We start from the raw sequence: 14,951 nt of genomic DNA, 5'->3' as shown, positions 1-14,951 counted from the left end.
TATGAGTACGATTTAAATCGTATATCTGTCAACCCTGCTAGCAAGACAGCGACAAAATCACGTTGCATAACAATGTAGCCCAAGCTTATATCTTATGAAATATACGGAAGAGATACGGACTTAGAAAAAACAGAAATGTTGTTCTTTGTGGAAGTCATTGATGAAATTCTATGTATTTTAGCCCGCAAACTTTCTTCAAACAAAAACAGCGCCATCTAGTATCGAGTTCTGTAATTATCTCTTTGTTTATGGATTTGAAGTAAGACCGCCACGCATGCAATACATTATGACTGGGGATTCCCCTATTCGTCGACGCTGAATATGAGGCGACGACAATCACTGTCAAACGTGTTCACTATTACTCTGACTCTGGTAACGTGACTTCCTGGTAACGTGTTAGGTAGGAAAAGCAGTAAAAAAGTGCATATTAAGGGAGCAGATTTGAAATAATATTTATACTTAACAAGAAATAATTAAAGGTAAGTGGATTTTTGAATGATACAATTATATCATGATCACTTAACAATTTTAACTTAAAATTAGATGTATTATTACAAGCTTTTATTTAGCTTGCGTTATGTAAATAAAAGTATGTAGGTATGTTCGTATGTTGATGCAATTATCCTCAATCCTCAACCGACTGGGATAAAATTTTCCATACACGTTTATTTTGGATGATAGTGCATAGTTAGCTGAGAGTCGTCATTGGATAATAATGGTGGATAGTCTAAGATGTGTACTAGATATTTATTTTTAACATAATATGCGTAAGTACCTAATCGAATTAAAGAAGTTGCTGAGAAAAATACAGAACAATACGATAATAAACTAGCGTCTGCGTTTAATCCTCCGAGGAGATGTAATTTTACAAAGGTTTTTTGTATTTATTTTATTATTTTTTTAATAAATTTATTGTAAATAACAAGAAATAATCATTGTAAAAAAATAGGCACTCTATTGTTGAATTTTCGTCAGACCAACTAATCATCGTTCATTTTTTTAGGTTCAATGGGGAGACCTAAAGATTTACGCATATGGGAGCACTACCGTACTTTACCAAACAAGTCTGTTTCTTGCAAGCTTTGTAATAAGGTCTACAAATTCAGTAATGCTGCCAAAATGCTTCAACATCTTATCACTTGTCCAAAATCTCCAGAAACATTAAAAGACTCTATGAAACTTATAAAAGATAGCTCGTCCAAAACCAAAATGTCTGGACTGTCAGAGATAGAGACAAATGATTCTTTTATAAGCCCCTCGTCGTCTGCTAACACTACAATAAATGCTGAGTTTCAAGACACCGATGATCATATAAAAACAGAATTAGCGAGAGCTATATTTGTAACAGGGACGCCATTATCGATGGTGCAACATCCTTTATGGATACAATTTTTCGAAAAATTGCAACCAAAATTTAAAATACCTTCACGTAAAGCTTTAGCGACAAAATACTTAGATAAAATATATAGAGAAATGCGTTTTGAGTTAAATGAGGAACTAAATGCTTGTAGTTACTTACACCTTCAGTGCGATGGCTGGTCTAATTTAAGAAATGAAGGAATAATAAACTTTCTTATATCAAAACCTCAACCTGCATACGTTAAAAGTTTGAATACAGAAAGTAATCCTCACACTAGTGAATACCTTAGCCAAGAAGTTGAAAAAGTAATGAAAGTGTATGGAGCAAATAAGTTTCTTGTACTTATTGGCGATAACGCTAGAAATATACAAAAGGCATTCGAATTAACAAAACTCAAATATCCACATGTTGTTCCTCTCGGTTGCTGTGCACATATCCTTAACTTGTTGTGCCAAGATATTGTAAAGATACAAGAAGTAACTGTGTTTATTATGCAAGCCATAAATATAATAAAAACTGTTAAAAGGAGTCAACGATTAAGTTCCTTGTTGATAAAATCAAGGCAGGGTGAAGATTCTACACAAACACTAAAATTGCCTTGTGCTACAAGATGGGGAAGTCATGTTACTTCGTTAAAAAGTTTGAAAGCAAATAAGATAGCTTTGCAAATATTAACAGTTAGAGAAGATGTGGTAATTTCAAGAGATATTAAAGATTTAATTCTAAGTGATGATTTCTGGACGAAGACAGGGGAATGTATAAGTATTTTGGAACCAGTCACTGAAAGCATATTTTACTTAGAGAGCGACCAGAATCGTTTGCATCGCACATACATTACATTTAGAGATGTACAAGCTAAGATACGTTTTGCATTAAATGAGATTTCGACATTGAGCGAAGAAAGCAAACAGCAGATTCTAACATCAGTATCTTCAAGATGCAATATGGCAATGAGGCCAATACATTTTGCAGCATATATTCTAGACCCCAGGACTCTAGGAGTCGAACTTACTCAAGAGGAAGAACTTAAGGGTATGGAGTTTATCTACAATTTAAGCCAACACTTAAGTTTGTCAAATGTAATGGCAGATTTGGCGTGTTATAAAGCTAAAGAAAACTTTTGGGCCAGAGGATTTGTATGGAGCTCATTAGATAGCATTGAGCCCCTAATATGGTGGAAAGGTATTTGTGGTTCCACTGAGTTAAGCAAAGTAGCGATTCGTATTCTATCAGCTCCCTGTACTTCGGCAGCCACTGAGCGTTCCTTTAGTATCCAAGGCTACATACATAATAACAAAAGAAATCGACTTACAACTGAAAGAACTGAAAAAATTTCATTCATTTGTTATAACTGGAATCTTAAACATAAAGCTGAATGCGAGGACATTCAGTTTAATGAAGAAAATACCTTAGAAGCTTTCATTGAGCAAGTAAATGAACATAACAGTTTAGACGAAATAGAGCCTATCGAACCTATACAATTCATCGCTTGTAATAACTCTGAATCTGACAGTGATTGACTGTAGTTTTACATTTTACTTTCATCTCTTTCTTAATAAACTCAAAATCAAATTAAAAGTTTTTTATTCTGTAGGCTGCATAATAATATTGTCTATGTCCAGTATAGTGGACGTCTTGCGGCTGAGATGACGATGATGAAGTACAAAATCATAAACACCCAAAAATTTGGGTGTTTATGGGGTTTAAACCCAATAAACCCAAAACACCCGGTTTTTACCCACCAGACTTTAAACCCACCCAGGTGGATTGCCCATCTCTAATAATATTACTTTTAGATTTGTAATAGGTTTAGAGAATGGCACCTCAGAATTTCAGTTTGTTATTGATTATCAATATTTAATCTATCACCACAGAATAGAAAAATACTGTCAAACTCGTTATTCGAAGCACCCTTTTTTGAGGTTAACTTTTCTATCCACGATTCTTGTAATTGAATTTGTTTATTGTGAAAAAATTCGAGATATAATGAGTTATTCAAAATTTGATTTAACTTTTAAAATAGGTCAATATTTAGACCGCCACCTTGTGTTTCCTTTGTTGGAGTTTTTAGCAGCAAAAGAGGTAAAAAAATCTTTTGTCGTCATCAAATTTACATACCCTTTATACATAATAATCACAAATTTCTATACATATGAATTACAAATTTCTATATATTGTTTGTAATACGAGATGAAATTTTAAGAAATACATTGTGTTATTTATATTAAAAATTAAACTTTGTACACCTTTAATTTCTTATTGTAATTTATAGACCTATGACCAGTCAGAACTTCTGCAAGCAAAACTGGAAATTTTAAGCAAAACTAATATGATCGATTATGTTATTGATATTCGTGGAATGCTGTACCCTGATGAAGATACTCCTGAGGTGAGAATTATATTTTTAAAATAACTTTTATCATCGGTTAATAAACTAAACAGTTGAAAATGAACCTACTTTGTGCATTTTAATTATTTTATAGCATGTAACAATATTTTTTCTTATTTGAAAGGAAATTAAGTCACGCAGAGGAGTAGTTCTGTCCCAACTTCAAGTGTTACAAGATGCTGTAGAGCCAGTACTAAGGTTAATGCAAAGAGATGATGTCATGAAAACTGTAGAAACTATGAGAGATCCTAAAACTCTCATTAATTACTTGACAACTAATAAGGAATTTGAGGTATGTGTAAACAAACATAAATATAGTTTACCAGAGGGAGACTTTGTATATGAGTAATTTGCTTGAGCACCTTTGTCCCATTCTTGTTTTTACCATGAAGCATTTTTATTTGCACGGTTTGAACAGTGAATTTACATGGTACAGAGGAATAACACTGGAGTCCTCAAGAATGGCAACGCATGGGGGTATCATAGGCGAAACATTATACTCTGTTATCTCCATGGTACTGCTCCTGTCTATAGGTGATAGTTACTACTCTCCATCAGGTGGGCCATCAGCTTGTTTGCCATTCTAAGTTGCATAAAAGAAAGTTCAACATTATGAGTATATTACTTGCTAACAGTATAAATTTTTAGAGGTATATTGCTCTAAGTATTACTTTAATTTCAGAAATAAAAATTGTATAATTATATTTAGTGGTACTAAATATAAATAAACAATTTTTATTTGTACTTAATATCCTCAATTAGTATATAGTTACTATGTCAAAGTCACATCCTTAATTAATGCTATTTGTATTACTTATATTAAACTTTTAACATCAATATTTTTCCATAATATACAATTGTACATAATTATCCATTATTATACATTCTCCTGACTTGTATTGAGGTTTTAATTTACTTGGATGATTATATCAGTCTCATGGAAGATAATTGTAAATCTTTTAAATATATATTTGTAAAGGCCTATCACCTAGAATCATAAGTGTTATTATATGCAATGATGTTAGGTATTAAATTACAATTTGCCTAGAGTTTATATAACTATAAATAAAAAGGCACTAGAGCCAATGCATTTTGTTGCTATGACAACATCCTGCCCTCCTGGTAATCAGATGTGTCATACCCTCGACATATAAAAATAATGTCTTTCCTATACTATAGGAAAGATATTATTTTTATATGGATTAACTCAAAAACTACTCAATCAATTTAAAAAAAAACATCACTTATTTACTTTTTATATAAATAAAAAGTTAGAGGTCCCCACAAAAATTACTATAATATTATTCAAAATATCAAAAATTTGTCTATAAAAGCTAATATAAAATATTAATTTAGCTAGCTATCTATATAACCATGTAAAAAGTAGATTTATATTGTATATAATTTGTTACACTAGTGTATAATAATATATGTTTTTGTAATTTTCAGTTTAAAATTGAAATGATAGACAGTATGTATTGTCTAGCCAAATATAGATATGAGTGTGGTAACTATGTTGAGTCAGCATCTTATTTATATTTCTGCCAGTTGGTAATGTCGCCCACAGATAAGGTAAGAATAGAATTTATTTGCATTAAATATGTTTTAAATAAAAGAATCATTATATTATATTATGCTAAGGGTATTAGCTCTTCCATTTTATTTAAAACATTTTTAAAATGCTGTTATTTTATTACTGTATATAATGCTACCTACAATATAATTGGACAAGTAGATTTTATTCTACAAGAAAAAAAACATCAACTTTTATTGTAACAAAACTAGTTATTTTGATTTCAAAACTAAACTACGGACTTTAAAATTTCTGTAGAACCAATCTGAAAGTATATTCTTTCAGACAAAAAAAGTATAAATATCAGAGTTATGAGGTAACAAGCATTTAAAAATAGAACCATATTGAGAACTTTCTTCTTTTTGAAGTTGGTTGATAACTACTTTTTAATGCAATTCGTTACATGGAAACCCTTTTAGATATATATAAGGACAGCTTAGAGTTCTACATCAACTATTAAAAAGAATTTACATAGTCCAAAATTTAAGGCAAAATTATGACATGAGTAAGATTTTTCAAGTGTTTCTATTTATGCATAGAAATTTATTTCTCTAAAAGGCATTAAAATAAAATTGAAAATACAATCCTTGTGACTATTAGCACAAAATAGTGGCAGTTTTGTCATTATTAAGGCTTTACTGTTAGTTAGTGAAAAAGATGAAATTTATTTTATTTATATTACAAATATGCCTGAGACAAATAAAATAGTGTGACTTTTAATTAATATATTTTCTTTATTATTAAATAAGTACAGAAAATTATAGTCTATCAATTTAGTGGACACTTCTGTGGGCTGACAGATGTAATGGGTGGTGTTCCAGGCAGAATAAGAGGCTCTTTTCTTCTCAGCTACACTATCCTCACTTCAAAGACTATGCCCTTTGCGTCATGCATGATATTAATGGACTATAAATATTTTAATAATCAGTCCTCCTGAGATCTTTATTTTGCAAGTTGAGGCTATTCTGATATTTATAGCTCAGTTGCTAAACAATTTTAAAGATACAATATCTGTGCACAACCTGCATTGAAGTGTTTAATCACATACAGTACTGTACTGCATTCCTGTACCATATTGAGGATGGTATTGGGCTTTGTGAATTTGTAGTGGTGGTATAGATGAGAAACACTGGCTACAAATTTCACATTGGTAAATTAATGTTGCAGCTGCATTACTGTTGCCATGATTTTTTGTAGCGAAATGTCCAATTTTGTACCTAAAAAAAAGAAGAAATATGTTTTTATATAGAGTTTATGTATTTGCAGAAATATATGTTATTGATAATTTACCTGTGATTGTATAATTGATCATAGTTTCTAAATTTACGATCGCAAGCATTACAAAGCAGTAATTTTGGTAAGGAAAAACTGTAACACATTTTTAACCAAGGGCATAATAACCAATGTTGTTCAGCTGTCTTATAGGACAAAAATGTAGCTTCGCAAGCATTACATTCATAATTTTTGTCTGCAGTATGCATTTTAGTATGTCGCAGTAATCTTGGTATACTTGTAAATACTTTCTCACAGAACTCGCATTGTAACAGTGACGAGGTTTTTATTTCACGAACACAATCGATACTATCTGATTTACAGCATTGACTGGAATGTCTCAAAGCTAGATCCTGTCTAGGCCATACCTGAAAACATTCTATACAAGTCCACACAATTTGCCATCGTGGCTGCATTTCTGTCATTGCATGCCTCATAGAATAGTGTCTTTTTAAACCAGTTTCATAGACAAAATATTTCCCACATGAATTACAAGGATAAGATTTCATCGATTTTGGACAAATAATATCTAATATTTCCTTTTTTTTTGTGTAATTTAAAGTTCTGTTTAACATATGAATATTGTCCATTATACGAGCGTTATTTTCTTTTACTTTCTCGAGACTATATTCTAACGGACTTTTATCTCCATCATTATTATTAGATTTCGTCAATTGATTGTCAATTACATCTTGGTTCTTTTGAAATAACAATGATGGAGTTTTTACCCTTATGTTATATTGTTCTCCATTTGAACGATAGCTTTCAATTTGCTTATGCAATTCTGGTTTATTATTTAAATCATTTATTGTCCCCAAAATACTTATATTATTTATCTCATGAAGAGGATATTGCTGTTCGTAATCATCTTGTGTTATATTGTGTATTTGTATATTTTGATCGTCTATTTCTTGAGCACAAGAGTCCAGATTGAAATTGTTAACGTCGGTTTCCGATACAATTTTTGTAACCAAACGTGATGATGATGGCTTCTGGATATCTTTTTCTTTTTGTTGCGGTCTCTCTTCTAACCACTCACTATATTGGGCGTTAGATAAATCATTATCTTCATCTTCAATCGAGATCTGCAATGATTTAAAATACACGCCTGTTTCGAATTTATGAACTGTTATTTTACAAGACATATTTATAAAAACGTAAGCCTTCTATTGTCATTGATTTTTTTTTTAATATTGAAATCAACAAAAAGAGTTTGTATACCTACTTAAAAAAGGTTTTATTTAAATAGAATATCCGTTTTTTTAGTTCAAATAAATTACGACAATATTAGTTGGATGAACCGAAAACCGATGGGGAAAAAAAGATTCTTAAATGACGATCCATTTATACTGTTTCCCAGCTTTGTAAAAAGATATCTATGTAATTTAGGAGAGCAGAATACATTTGTGATGATATTACTGTTTAATGTATTTACGATTTTACTATAAAATGTATTTATAATTTTACTATAAAATGTATTAATAATTTTACTATAAAATGTATTTATAATTTTACTATAAAATGTATTTATGATTTTACTATGAAATGTATTTATGATTTTACTATGAAATGAATGGTACATAAAGAATGTTAATATTGTGGCAAATTAATACAGCTAGGCGCCATCTACCGTATATCTCTATTTGTAATAAAATGTCTATGTAATCTAGGAGAGCAGAATATACTTTACAGTATTAGTGATGATTTTGTTTATTTTTAGAATTACCTGTCTGTGCTCTGGGGTAAGTTGGCCAGTGAGATCCTAGTACAAAACTGGGATGGAGCCCTCGACGACTTAACCAAATTAAGGGAGTTCATTGACAACGGTGCAGCTGGAGCTACGGCGAATAATATGCAAGCTTTACAGCAAAGAACGTGGCTGGTCCACTGGTCGCTGTTTGTGTTCTTCAACCACGTTAAGGGTCGTGACCTCATAATTGAAATGTTTTTGTATAAACCTTTGTAAGTGTACAATTATTTTATACATTCCCCTTACCCCCAGACAATTGGCAAATAAATCTATCGATATGTATGTTATTGCTTGTGTTCATGAGATAGACTGAGACAGCAACATCTAGCGTCTTATTTGTTCTCATATTAACGCTAACGAAAACTCATCAATCATTGGATTCGTTTGAAAAACAGCTTATTTGCTTCTTTAATTAAGTGGCAAACGAATCCATCCATTGAAAAAAATCGTCATCGCCAACGAGTCCGTGAAATAAAATGAGGTAACAACGTCCTATGTATCATGGACTTGCGGTAACGATTCTATTGACGGATTTGTTTGCCATTTGTCTTGAGAGCCCAATCATAAATATTCTATATATAGGAGATATATTTTAAATATACAACAGTTTTATGTTATGTTATTTTATAGGTACCTAAACGCAATTCAAACAATGTGCCCACACATCCTACGCTATCTGGCAACTGCTGTAATCATTAACAGATCAAGGAGAAATGCTCTTAAAGATCTTGTGAAAGTCATCCAGCAGGAAGCTTATACCTACAGGTAATGATCTTCAACTATTCATTTTTACAAAAAAATATTATTTCCGAATTACCGAATTGCGATGTATTCAAGTTTCCTTTTTTGGGGGTTGTAGTAGAAAATTTCATAAGCATTTAACCGTATAGGCTACTCCGAGTATACTGTAGAACCAACGAATTGTTTATCGCCGAGTATAGTACGCGTGAACACTGGCGAATACTGGGGTACCGTTTGTAAGGGGTAAGGTGAGTTCGATCCCGAGTCGGTCAGGCGGATGATCATGGACGATTGTTATCGTAAGCTGACATTCCATTTTGTTTTGGACAATGGTATATTATATATTCAAACAAATAATAATATATAATAAATCGGAAGAGATTATTTGTTTAAACTTGCGCTCTTAAAATACCAGTCGGATTTGAAAAATGGATTTTGCATTTGTTAAGCCCATTTTCTTAACATCACGAGCGGAGCTGCGGGCTTTAGTTAGTATTTTATATTTTTATAGTCTATTAATAAAAGTTGCAAAAAAGATTCTTAGGTGACTTGCTGAAAAGTTGGCCAAACTTATAAGTATTTGTAATCGGCAAGCTGGTATGAGTAGTTTAATGAATGAAGAGGTGGTGAAAGCGGTCGGTTTGAATCAGAGTATAGTTTTGTTTTAGTCAGATTATCCTATTTATAATTTTTACTGTATTTCAGAATAAATATTTTAAATGGTTCATGTTAGTAATTTATTCCAAAATTTGATGCTATCCATACTTTTCTTTTTCAGAGATCCCATCACAGAGTTTATAGAACATCTTTATGTAAACTTTGATTTTGAGGCAGCACGAAGGAAATTAAATCAGTGCCAAGCAGTACTTTTGACCGATTTCTTTCTTATCGCCTGTTTAGAGGAGTTTGTTGAAAATGCCCGCCTCATGATATTCGAAACGTTTTGCCGGATACACCAGGTCATCAGTATTGGGTTAGTATTTGATCTTGAAATATAATAGCGAATACTTGTTTTTATAGTAAATATAATATTGTTCATTGGTTAATATTTTGTTTTTAGAATGTTAGCAGAAAACCTGAACATGCAACCAGAAGAGGCGGAATGTTGGATTGTAAATTTGATTCGTAATGCACGACTGGATGCCAAGATTGATTCGAAATTGGGCCACGTGGTGATGGGTGCGCAGCCTCTCTCTCCTTATCAACAGTTGGTCGAGAGGATCGACTCTCTTGCTGTACGGTCCGAGGCTCTCACCTCATTGGTAGAACGTAAACATAAAGCGCGCAATCAAGATGTAAGTTGTTATTTTTTTAACTATAGTAGTAACTGATCATTGTAATGAAATAACAACTATGTTAAAAGGAATTGTAGATTCAATATTTTAATGATTAATATTTTTTTTCCAGATCCGTTGGGGAGCTCAAGAATTCTGAGTAATATTAGTAATTTAAAATTTGTTAACTTTCGCCAATACAAGAGTAATTGTCTACCTATTTTGTACAATTAAATGAAAAAAACTAATATTAAATTTCAAAATACATTTAAATATTTTTTTATTTATATTATAGAACTACAATTAGTTCTCACAGCATTACATCACATCACATCACAGCAAGCACATCTCACAGTTTCGCTTACGTAATGTATAAAGTGTCCTGTGTGCTAAGTTAAGCTAATCGGGTTAAAAACTACTCTATCTCTCAAGTGGGAGCAAACAATACATATTCAAATCTGCCGAGTGGTTTCGAAAATTAACATGAATGAATACTAAAACACGAGAATTATATATATACATATATACTTGTAATATTATTCAATCATCATTTCAGCTATTATCCGTTCTTTGCTGGACATAAGCCTACCCTATTATAGACTGTTATAAGGAACGGCCCTGAGCTACCTGCATCCACTGAATCCTGCAATGCATTTCAGGTGGTCACTTCATCTAGTAGGGAGTCATCCTAAACTGCGTTTGTCCGTACGGGGTTGCCACTCAAGAACCTTTCTTCTTCATCCGTTGTCGGTTCTTCGAGCTAAGTGACCAGCCCATTGCCACTTCAGCTTGCTTATACTTCGGACTATGTTGGTTACTTTGGTTCTTTTGTGGATCTCCTCATTTAGGATTCTATCGCGCAAAGAGACTTCGAATGTAACCTCAATAGCCCGCTGAGTAATTTAAAGCTTTTGCATAAGGGCAATCGTGTAGGACCATGTCTCGGTTCCATAATTCATCACAGGCAACACGCACTGGTTAAAGACCTTCGTCTCCAAACGTAAGTATTTTGGATGGAAAGGTGTGGCGTAGTTTTCCGAACGGTGCCCAGCCGAGTTGGATTCATCAGTTGATCTCTCGGTCGAAGTTGGACTTAACCATTCGGACAACTTGTATCAGGTATAAATACTCGTCGACAACATCGAGCGTAGTGTTTTCGATCCTAAACGATATAGGTATGACATGGACGTTCGACATGATTTTAGTTTTGTCCATGTTCATCTTAAGACCTACTTGTTGAGAAACACCATTGAGGTCATTGAACATAGTGTTCAGATTATAAAATCACCAAGAAAAAAAAATATTATAGTACTGTGAAAAAAATAGTTGTAAATGCTAAATAAGAAGTAGTAAATGACAAATAAGCCGATGGCCCAAATGAAGGTAAATAGCAACCAACTACATAGACTAAAATGCTATAGCCGTCACATTATGGCTTCCATTGCATTCTTATTGTGACTTGATAACTGTACAGTAAGAACTAATACCTATCAGTCATTCAATGTAATGCGATTACATAACTAAATTATTTCATGTAATCATCAGACAGACCAAAGGTATGAGACACTGGGTTTTTTTACTACTAAATGACCATGCTAGTTTAATTTTTGTCAGATTATATCTTTCTACTTCACACCGAAATTAAATGGAGCTCATTATACGGAAAATTCATGTAATATAGGTATCCAAGCTAATAGCATTTTATGCAAAATTAATACCAAATATAAGAACACATCAAGGCTCATGCTGATCTACTATATTTAGAGAAGGGCCCATCTTCATACATTCACATACACAGTATTTGAAGTAGACTTCTAGTAGTAGTTTTAGTAATTAAAAAGTTATGTTATTATATATCTTTATTATAACTATTACATTGAATAGTAAACTATTCTACAGGTTTAATAGTAATAAATCTAGATAGAATGAAAGCAACTAGTATAGTAGACAGAACAAAACATATCACAAAAATATAGAATGTATCTTCTGAGAATACGTCTGTAAATTCTGGTATTTGGTTGTACAGTTCTTCTACCACATGAAGGTTTCCTTTACTGGATTTTGTCATTTTTACAGATTTATTTCTTTTTACCCTTCTTTTTCTCTGATTTTGTTTGAATAGTTGAAACGGGTTCTTCCACAGGTGCCAAAGAAGATATGTGTTTGTTAAATAGCTGTAGAAGTTCTAAACAAGTAAGGTTTCCACTTTTGAATGTTATTTTCTTAATATCTGAAACAAAAGTTCTAGTCACTAGATTTCTAGAATACTATTCTATTTTTGCCTACAAGAAAAATATATTAAAATATTTATCTATTATTTTGGTACTTATTTAATTTTATTCATATCTATTAATCTAGGTTCATAATACTAGAATTAAAAGAAAAGTATATGTAACTTCACTACCTGATGGTCATAGATTAAATTAAAATATGTGTGTTGCATGTTTAAATTAGTTATTTTCTATATATAAAGTGTAAAGTATCTATTGCTTAGAGATCAAGCTCTACTTAGTTTGAAACTAGAATATCCCATAGTGTTTATTTATATATTTTTTTTCTAGAAAGTTTACAACTCACCTCCAATATTTGGCAAAATCGTTACATCAACAGTTGGGTCACTACGATCACACACTATTTCAGTTTTTAATGAACAATTTGGATTTGTCAAATTTATTTTTGGTGAGCTTATATAATGTAGAAAGTTCCTGAAAAATATATGAATATTTAAACATTAATATATGAAATCTATAATAAGAAATTTATATAAGAATGAAGTAGAATATATATGGCAGCAATGTTATTATTTATTATTATTCATCCATGGTTTTTATTGAATAACACTGTTAATATGTCCACATTGATGTTATTGTATGAATTTTGTTACCACACTAAAGTGACAAAGAAGTTGGGAGTTCAAGTCCCATTCACTTTGAAATTTTGTAATAATATCATAATAATTGGAATATAATTTCATATTTTAATAATATTTCTATATGAATTCATAGTCAGCTACTAGTGGGACACATGTTAAGAGTTCCATATATAATCATGAGATAAAATGACCTTTATGTCATATGAAATAGTCACCTAATAGTTCTTATTAGTGATACGACAATTTGTAATTTTTTACTTTGGACCACTACTTTTAAATAGGAGTCTGCTAAATTAAAGATTTTTAATCACTTTCATAAAACTTTCTATTCATAACTACAGGGTGCAGGAATAAAAGGTAACACAATTATATACCAGAAATAAAAGTTTATTTCTTATAGGTGGCAGTAAATTAACATTAGAGTTACAATGAACTTATAATAGTTGGTTTATAAAAAATAATATTAGATGAACTATCAATGTTTATCATGTGACTTTAGAAACATTTAAATATGTAAAGTTTTTTTGGCAAAAAAAAAGGGGGTTTTCAAAATTGGTATGTGTTTAAGTAAATAATCGAAGTATGTGATAGGAGCAAATGAAAATAATATCACAGAATAACACTATGTTCATCCCAAGAACTTCCACTTCCTTAAATGTATTTAAGCAATTTGCGTAGTTGCGTCCGATAGAAAATGACTAATGGGCCGTTTATATTTTTAATGGAGGTAAATATTTTAAAAGGTAATTTGGGTTATGTCTTACCTAGTGTGAGTAACGTTATCGGCAAAAGGATCGAATTTAACTACTATTCTTTTAGCTGCTTTTAAATTGACGCCTTTTAATTGTTTACCAATTGCCGATACGACACCTCCTGATCTTCGTATCGTTCCACTATACGGGATAGACATAATTTTATATATTTTGGTTGATTATTGATTGCTGAAATCTATTTTAGGTTGAGACTGGTTGACTTGACTTAATGAATGACTTTGACTGACTTCAAAACATTGACTGACATACACAAATGACAAAATTAGACTTTGAGTCGTATGAATAAAACAAGTAGTGAATAAGTTTTAAATCATTCGAATAATCCGAATGATTGCCTACGTCAAATAATTAGTAAAATAATTAGTAGTTCTAGTCGGATTAGTAAAGTCGCTCATTGTTACTGTGCTGTGATTTAGGGATGGTCATCTGAAAACTATATCGATATTTTTTGGATATTGAATTGTCGTATCAATATTATGCGATATATTGTTTCATAATATCGATATTTTCGATATATTGTATATAATATTCAATTATTAATCAAAAAAGAAAAGATAAAAGTTAAGTAAGAATTAAACCACGACCATGTAAATATTTCGATCGATATTAATTTAAAAAAAAAATTTAAAGATCTTTTTATTTCTTATTTAACCCTTGCATAAATAAAAATTTATTGACTCCTTTAGCTTGCAGTCGATTTCTCTGTTATGTTAAGACCTGCGCGGCCTTTGAAAAAAGCCTTTCAGTTGGAACAGAGCTGTACCTTGGAATCGATCTATACTTCCCAAGGATTTTCATTAAATGTACTAACTGGAGACCCTAAATAAAGCGTTATCTCATCTGAAAGGCTTTCGTCAGTTTTATTGGTTTTCCAATCCACTGAACTAATTTGTGATGATTACTCCAGAGACTAAACTCTCTCTGAGAAAGTTTGTCTGATGAACTAT

General features: G+C 31.5%; 5 protein-coding genes across 5 annotated transcripts; 2 read left to right on the top strand and 3 right to left on the bottom strand.

Annotated features, from left to right (window-relative positions):
- The first annotated feature begins 340 nt into the window (after positions 1 to 340).
- On the top strand, positions 341 to 3,122 carry LOC128202477 (uncharacterized). Its single transcript, XM_052902990.1, has 2 exons — positions 341 to 479; positions 1,004 to 3,122. Exon 2 carries the CDS (start codon positions 1,009 to 1,011, stop codon positions 2,878 to 2,880), a length of 1,872 nt encoding a protein of 623 aa, XP_052758950.1. The 5' UTR covers positions 341 to 479; positions 1,004 to 1,008; the 3' UTR covers positions 2,881 to 3,122.
- Positions 3,123 to 3,201: 79 nt separating this feature from the next.
- LOC113518324 (eukaryotic translation initiation factor 3 subunit E) lies at positions 3,202 to 10,632 on the top strand. Its single transcript, XM_026903188.3, has 9 exons — positions 3,202 to 3,442; positions 3,633 to 3,749; positions 3,874 to 4,041; positions 5,199 to 5,321; positions 8,315 to 8,556; positions 8,975 to 9,109; positions 9,864 to 10,058; positions 10,146 to 10,380; positions 10,493 to 10,632. The coding sequence occupies exons 1-9, from the start codon at positions 3,347 to 3,349 to the stop codon at positions 10,517 to 10,519; spliced, it is 1,338 nt and encodes a 445-aa protein (XP_026758989.1). The 5' UTR covers positions 3,202 to 3,346; the 3' UTR covers positions 10,520 to 10,632.
- On the bottom strand, positions 6,044 to 7,739 carry LOC128202479 (zinc finger protein 525-like). The gene is made up of 2 exons (XM_052902998.1): positions 6,613 to 7,739; positions 6,044 to 6,539 (listed from the first exon to the last, which is right to left on the bottom strand). Exons 1-2 carry the CDS (start codon positions 7,737 to 7,739, stop codon positions 6,359 to 6,361), a joined length of 1,308 nt encoding a protein of 435 aa, XP_052758958.1. The 3' UTR covers positions 6,044 to 6,358.
- Positions 10,633 to 12,200: 1,568 nt separating the features above from the next.
- On the bottom strand, positions 12,201 to 12,427 carry LOC128199956 (uncharacterized). Its single transcript, XM_052903005.1, has one exon. The coding sequence runs from the start codon at positions 12,425 to 12,427 to the stop codon at positions 12,248 to 12,250; it is 180 nt and encodes a 59-aa protein (XP_052758965.1). The 3' UTR covers positions 12,201 to 12,247.
- On the bottom strand, positions 12,201 to 14,214 carry LOC113518295 (39S ribosomal protein L53, mitochondrial). The gene is made up of 3 exons (XM_026903147.2): positions 13,996 to 14,214; positions 12,937 to 13,064; positions 12,201 to 12,589 (listed from the first exon to the last, which is right to left on the bottom strand). Exons 1-3 carry the CDS (start codon positions 14,139 to 14,141, stop codon positions 12,438 to 12,440), a joined length of 426 nt encoding a protein of 141 aa, XP_026758948.2. The 5' UTR covers positions 14,142 to 14,214; the 3' UTR covers positions 12,201 to 12,437.
- Positions 14,215 to 14,951: the final 737 nt, after the last annotated feature.

The sequence above is a fragment of the Galleria mellonella genome, unplaced genomic scaffold (assembly GCF_026898425.1).
Source record: "Galleria mellonella isolate WM207_F2 unplaced genomic scaffold, CSIRO_AGI_GalMel_v1 utg132, whole genome shotgun sequence".
In the NCBI taxonomy this organism is placed as follows: domain Eukaryota; kingdom Metazoa; phylum Arthropoda; class Insecta; order Lepidoptera; family Pyralidae; genus Galleria; species Galleria mellonella.
Note: the sequence above shows the minus strand (reverse complement) of the source record. Positions and strands in the feature narration are given on the sequence as shown.

What these genes read in the sequence shown, in the direction of transcription:
- LOC128202477 (XM_052902990.1), top strand. Translation starts at nt 1,009, where the DNA reads ATGGGGAGACCTAAAGATTTACGCATATGGGAGCACTACCGTACTTTA.
- LOC128199956 (XM_052903005.1), bottom strand. Translation starts at nt 12,427, where the DNA reads ATGACAAAATCCAGTAAAGGAAACCTTCATGTGGTAGAAGAACTGTAC.
- LOC128202479 (XM_052902998.1), bottom strand. Translation starts at nt 7,739, where the DNA reads ATGTCTTGTAAAATAACAGTTCATAAATTCGAAACAGGCGTGTATTTT. An exon ending in GATCAATTATACAATCACAG is followed by an intron (nt 6,540 to 6,612) that starts GTAAATTATCAA and finishes TCTTTTTTTTAG; the next exon opens with GTACAAAATTGGACATTTCG.
- LOC113518324 (XM_026903188.3), top strand. Translation starts at nt 3,347, where the DNA reads ATGAGTTATTCAAAATTTGATTTAACTTTTAAAATAGGTCAATATTTA. An exon ending in TAATGTCGCCCACAGATAAG is followed by an intron (nt 5,322 to 8,314) that starts GTAAGAATAGAA and finishes GTTTATTTTTAG; the next exon opens with AATTACCTGTCTGTGCTCTG. An exon ending in CAGGAAGCTTATACCTACAG is followed by an intron (nt 9,110 to 9,863) that starts GTAATGATCTTC and finishes TTTCTTTTTCAG; the next exon opens with AGATCCCATCACAGAGTTTA.
- LOC113518295 (XM_026903147.2), bottom strand. Translation starts at nt 14,141, where the DNA reads ATGTCTATCCCGTATAGTGGAACGATACGAAGATCAGGAGGTGTCGTA. An exon ending in GATAACGTTACTCACACTAG is followed by an intron (nt 13,065 to 13,995) that starts GTAAGACATAAC and finishes TATATTTTTCAG; the next exon opens with GAACTTTCTACATTATATAA. An exon ending in GATTTTGCCAAATATTGGAG is followed by an intron (nt 12,590 to 12,936) that starts GTGAGTTGTAAA and finishes CTTTTGTTTCAG; the next exon opens with ATATTAAGAAAATAACATTC.